Source organism: Misgurnus anguillicaudatus, chromosome 20 (genome assembly GCF_027580225.2).
Source record: "Misgurnus anguillicaudatus chromosome 20, ASM2758022v2, whole genome shotgun sequence".
Taxonomy (NCBI): domain Eukaryota; kingdom Metazoa; phylum Chordata; class Actinopteri; order Cypriniformes; family Cobitidae; genus Misgurnus; species Misgurnus anguillicaudatus.
Window position 1 is genome coordinate 13,936,816 of NC_073356.2, and position 6,027 is coordinate 13,942,842.

Genomic DNA, 6,027 nt, shown 5'->3' on the forward strand with positions numbered 1-6,027 from the left:
TTTCAATGAGGCGTTTCTAATAAGTACAATTAAGAACCGTCCACTCCAGGACCGACGAGAGAAGGATGACGTGAACTTCACTGCTTTGCTCCCATTGGCAGTCGCTCCCGAAAATCACTCATCATTTGCATAAAGTTCAACTTTTTTAACTTTCTCGTGTCACTGGACACGCCCATCCGGTCTCCAAAGGTCACTTTCGCTCGGAAGTCGGCAAGCTTCCATTTAAATTAACAAAATTGCGTCGCTCCGCTGTTGGTAGTCACTGGCGGTGTGCACGCAGCTTAACTTTAAAAAGTCTTCATTAAACATTTACAAACCATACTTAAGTTTTGTTTTTGTAAGATCTGGACTGGTTACTGAGAGATTGTAGGTTTATAATCCATTACTTATTACACTTAAACAGCCCAAATTTCTTTAGTGGAGAACTGTCTGTCCTTTTAATAGGTTTCATTAGTAGTGTAAACTACTATAGACTGCAAAAAATGATTTTCAAGAAAAAAAATCTTAGTACTTTTGTCATGTTTTCAGTAAAAATATCTAAAAATTCTTAAATGAAGATGCTTTTTCTTGATGAGCAAAATGACCCAAGAAAAATAAGTCTAGTTTTTAGACCAAAAACATAAAATTTAAGTGATTTTGTGCATAAAACAAGCAATAAAATATGGCAATAGGGTAAGCAAATGTTTCTTGAATTTTTCTTGAATTTAGTGTTTAAGAAAAATGTTCAAGTTTTTTTACAAAATCACTTAAATTTCTGGTCTGAAAACTGCACTTGTTTTCTTGGATTGTTTTGCTCATCAAGAAAAAGCATCTTAATTTAATATTTTTAAAATATTTTTACCGAAAACAAGACAAGTCTGAATGCCTGGCACATAAAAACAGAATAACCATTTTGCCTTAAAATCTTGATAAAAATACAATTTCATTGAATATTTAAGTAAAATGTGCACAGTAATAATATGTGGTGATACTGTTGATGTTTGTATGCTGTTTGGTAGTCATTCGAACACTGGCCAACACTGTATCTAATAAAACAATTAATGTTAAACCAATGTAACAGTTCAGTTTCACTTTAATATTAAAAGAACCCACTAATGCCTTTGTTAATATTGCATTGGATATTGAAATACTGTTAAAGACGGATAAAACTTTTTCCATCACCCAGAGCTGTGTGTTTTAAGATTCATTTGAATAATCTTTAGCTTAGAATTGCAAATATTTCAAATGATAGATATGTGTGCGTGTATTATGCATGGCCACCAGGGGGAGTGGGTGCACCACAGTAGATGCAACAAGGAATTAAAAGTTCCACCAATAAAGAAAATAGTTTTAATATCACGCTACAATCACACAGAGATATCAAGATACCAAAACCCTTACTCAATGCAGTGACAAAACATGCACAGTCTATGAGGATCAGAACACACCCAGACTGTTAGTATGTGAAGTACATCGGTATTCAGTCGTATTTGTAGCACATCATCAGTCATGGTGCAAACACTATGAGGCACTATGTCGAGGCAAATATCTGTGTAAACTTTTGAGAGAACACAGCTTTGCTTTAATGCTCCACCACACCTGGAAAGATGTTGACATGAACACATTTGATCACAGTAAATTAAAGTTAATGTTTGATCCGTAAATAAACCGGCACAGGTGCGGCTCTGCCATATCACCACGATGTGAAATTATTCTTTTTTATTGGAATTCCGACCTGAAAAAGGGGAAATGAGAATCACAGAATGAAATGGTCCTTTCGGAAGCAGATGTGACGGTGATCCATTCGAGCTGTTAACGCCTTTTGTCGTAGATCTGTACTGTTCCCCATTCATACGAGTCTGGAGGGAGAAGGTCAGCTTTAGAAATTGTCACATTTACAGCACAAGCCGTGAAACCTGCTGCATTCTTAAAAATAAAGATGCCACAAAAGATGCTTTTGGTTCTTTATAGCACCTTTAACATCTGAAGAACCTTTCTGATTCACAAAAGGTTCTTTAAGGCAAAAGAAAAAAAATGTTTATTTGACTAAACAGTTCTTTTAGGAACCAAAAAAAAAAAGGTTCTTCTATGGCATTTTTGTGAAGAACCTTTTAAGCACCTTTATTTTTAAGAGTGTAGAAATGTAAAAATTTAAGGCTGTCATGATATTATTTTAAAGTATTGTTATTTCAGTCAATAATTAAGAAATTCACCTATGATCCTAAACCTAGTGTAGAGGTTTTGGAGTTCTCACCTGGTTCCTCTTGGCTTCTTTTACCCATCAGCCCAACAAAAGAGTTGATTTTATGCCCTATAATTCAGGACAAAAAATAATTTTGAAACATTTCACATGCTATGCAGGTCAACTATTTCATCTATTATAAATCTATCCATAGAGAGAGAAAGTCTAAAAAAAGACAAATCTTAAAAAAAAAACGTTTTATCCTATAATATACATTGCATCGTGCATGCATAAAGTACTTGAAAGCTATATTGTTGCAAATATTTGTAAAATTGCATTTCCAAGTCTTAAAAAATGTAAGCATTTAGAATACAAAACTGTTATGGCTGCTATAACTTACTTTTTCGTGTAATCTGTGCATTGGCTGTGGAAGGGTGCAAGAGATGTGTTATTAATCAAAAACATTTGTATGCTTTGTGTTGTTGCATTCTGTAAAACACATCACATATTTCACATCAGAATGAAACTGGAATGGTGCTCTTACCAGAGGACCGTTTCCCCATCAGACCGATGAACTGATGTGGTCTGGGTTTCCTTGTCATGCGTCTAAGTATCTCTCTGAATGGATCCGTCTGAAGCCACTCATCCTGCAACACATGATTCGATTAGTAAAGCATTAGACTTCCAGGATAATCACTCATTGCATAAGATAACTACAACTTTCTCTAATAGTTATTAAACCACCAGTTTATACTCATTCAACAGTTCACAGTTGCAAGAGGCAACAGGACTTATACATAATACAAACACAAATGCTTTAATCTATGAGAAAAAGAGCTGTCTGGCTGTTTTCCAACCCGCAATGTCAAATGAGAAACGTGAGCTCCATTCAAAAGAAGCAACAGGATCGTGTACTGATTCAGCACTGGACAGCGACCTGCGTACTTCATGCTTTTATTCATACTAACTAGTCTGTGTGGTCACATTTAGTACACTTAACGTGTAACATCCTGCATATTACTGCAATTTATTTTTACAAATAAAATGAATAATAAAAACAACCTTACATATAAAATACAACATTTAGCGGCTCCACACAATTACGTTTATAATTTTATAAATAATAATAATAATAATAATTAATACACCAATAAAGTTTCTGCTCTAAACTCTATCAAGCTTCGTTGCAATGATAAAAGTAGCATAAATATAATATTAACCATAGTTAAGTAAAATTATATTGCGATTAAGTCATTTTATATGAAGGTACATAACAATCGCAGATAAAAGTGTCATTTGCTCTAAAAGACAAATATTAGATCTCACCTGAATTTGATTGCTGTTCGTCCAGTAATCGGGGTCTTCTTTCGGACCATATTCCTCACCAAAAACTTGGCACAAAACAAGAAAAACAACTACAACCGGTAGGAAAAATTTCATGTTGAAACCAGTAACTTCCTTTCCCCAAAGCACTTGAAAATATAACGTCGAATGAATTTGGTTTAAAATCGTATGTGTTTGTGTTCTGTCTCAGCTGTGTGTGTATGTGAACACTATCCTCCACATATAATACAGTTCTTCAATGCGCGCTTCCGCTGCGCGTCTCCGTGTCAAACCAAAAGAGTGGAGCGCACGGCTTTATAGCAAAGCAACAGGGAGGTGACAGCTTCCTTCCGACGTTTAAAATCAATAAAACTTATTTTTTATTAGTAAGGTTGCCTTAAGAAGCCACAGTGACTAATACTGCGCTTTAATATTGTGCTGGCATCGCTACAGCGTGTCTGGAGTTGAAATGTCATTTTCTGGACCTCTGACGATCTGTACTGTATAGACTGCAGACACTGCTGACGTTGTAATCGACTAATACGACGCAAGTATTACGAAGTTAGCTCTTTATTTGAGCAAACTCATGAATGCAGATGACTACTTTTGCGTCAAGGGACGGGAACATCAGGGTTTGTAACATGATATGCAACAGAATTTTGTTGTGTGTTGCCAAAATCTAAAAACTCTCCATAGGCTAACAAAACACGCACATATAAATGTATAGATTGAATGCACTGTAAGTTGCTTTGGTTAAATACATCAATATTACTGTATACATAACATGTTATACATTGTTCATTTAATACAAAAAAGGTTATCTATTCATGGAACGTAGCTATCATAATGTACAATAATGTAGCTACAGCATTGCTTTTTTAAAGGGTTAGATTCTTAAGTTACTTTGGACCAAATTGTCTGCCAAATGCAAAAAGGTAAAGACCCATTCTTGGATAAATATCATCATTAAGTGTATGGTTGTTTGAAGAATAAAAATACAAAGCTCTGAAACATAGTTGCATCATAGGTTATTTAGATAAGTATTGATTATCAGGGTCTTTAAAGTATGTATGGCATCAGACGGAAAAAGACTATTCATCTTTTTATTTTTACTATACAGCCCACAAAACCCATGTGTCATTTTTACCCCACTGAATCTCTGAAGTGAGTGTAGTCATATGCATCAGGTTAAATGTGTGTTTTCGATGAAAAGCAGGGAGAGGAGGCTCGGAGGTGGATGACCCACGGAGGAAGTGCGAACAGAGCTGATTTCCATGAGAAAGGACTCTTGTTGCAGCACAAAGATGTCCACACAGCCCAAATAACACTTCATACCTCAAGTGCCTTTATTAGCGACAATGATGTCTCTTTATTTAATCATGTGTTAATATCATATGCAAATGTTATTTCTCACTGAGACTGTCCAACACAAACAGAGCAACCAAGACAATAGGTTTTAAATTTGCTGTTTAATCGCTATTTTAATAGCCTTATTTATTCAGTCCGCCGCCATGTTGATTCCAAACCAAGGTTGTAAGGGATGGACGTCCAGAGCATCCCTTATGAAAATTAAACGTGGTTTAATTGTGGTAAAAGTGTAGTAACCATGTTTTTTTGGTGTATTGTTTACTATCAGCAAAACCATGGTTTTACTACACTAACCATGGTTTAACTTTGTTTTTTGAAGGTTGTCAAAACTATAGTTATTTTGTGGTTACCATGGTTTTACTACAGTAACCATGTTTTTTTACTGTAGTAAAACCATGGCTAATTTTCGTAAGAGGTGCAGATCAAAACACAGAAAATGCATTATTTTGCAAATTTCCACAGGACAAAGAAACTCAGAAAAGGTGGATTGTTAAAATTAGAAGGGACATATGACCTAATTTGAGATTGTGTACATGTACATACTATTTGTTTTGGATATAAGCATGTTTACATTTCCTTAAAACACCATTATAGTAACAATATAATATTTAATGACAACAACTAACTATTCATCTCCATTATGTTTTTTAAACACATGAGCATTGACTTAATAACGTGTGATTGACTTGATAACAGGCTATTTACGTGCTTTGTTGTGCAAATATTGTTAAAGGTAAAACTCCTTATGAACCCCTAAAGTTATTTAGTTAGAAATGAATCCTGCTACTGTTGATTCCGGTCAATGTGCTTAAAAAACTTTCTGGAGAAAACTTTTTAACGTATTCATGCCTCGTGGTTTTTGTAATCTGTATGAATTGAAGATATGTACTAATTTAAAGGACTATATTAGTGTTTTAAAGAAAAGTATGCATGCTTACAGCATAAAAAATTTGTGCAGGGCAAAAATGTATTGCGATTAATCACATTCAAAATAAAATGCATAATATATGTGCGTGCTGTGTGTAATTATTATGTATATTTAACCACACACACACACGCACGCACGCACGCACGCACGCACGCACGCACACACACACACACACACACACACACACACACACACACACACACACACACACACACACACACACACACACACACACACACACACACAC

General features: G+C 35.0%; 1 protein-coding gene across 2 annotated transcripts; it reads right to left on the reverse strand.

Annotated features, from left to right (window-relative positions):
• Positions 1-1,315: 1,315 nt before the first annotated feature.
• On the reverse strand, positions 1,316-3,967 carry tac1 (tachykinin precursor 1). 2 transcript variants are annotated; one of them, XM_055218900.2, is made up of 5 exons: positions 3,488-3,967; positions 2,706-2,808; positions 2,562-2,585; positions 2,193-2,290; positions 1,316-1,838 (listed from the first exon to the last, which is right to left on the reverse strand). In XM_055218900.2, exons 1-4 carry the CDS (start codon positions 3,599-3,601, stop codon positions 2,193-2,195), a joined length of 339 nt encoding a protein of 112 aa, XP_055074875.1. In that variant the 5' UTR covers positions 3,602-3,967; the 3' UTR covers positions 1,316-1,838. The 2 variants fall into 2 exon arrangements, with proteins under 2 accessions (XP_055074875.1, XP_055074874.1); XM_055218899.2 differs by having other exon boundaries at positions 2,234-2,290; positions 3,488-3,960.
• Positions 3,968-6,027: the final 2,060 nt, after the last annotated feature.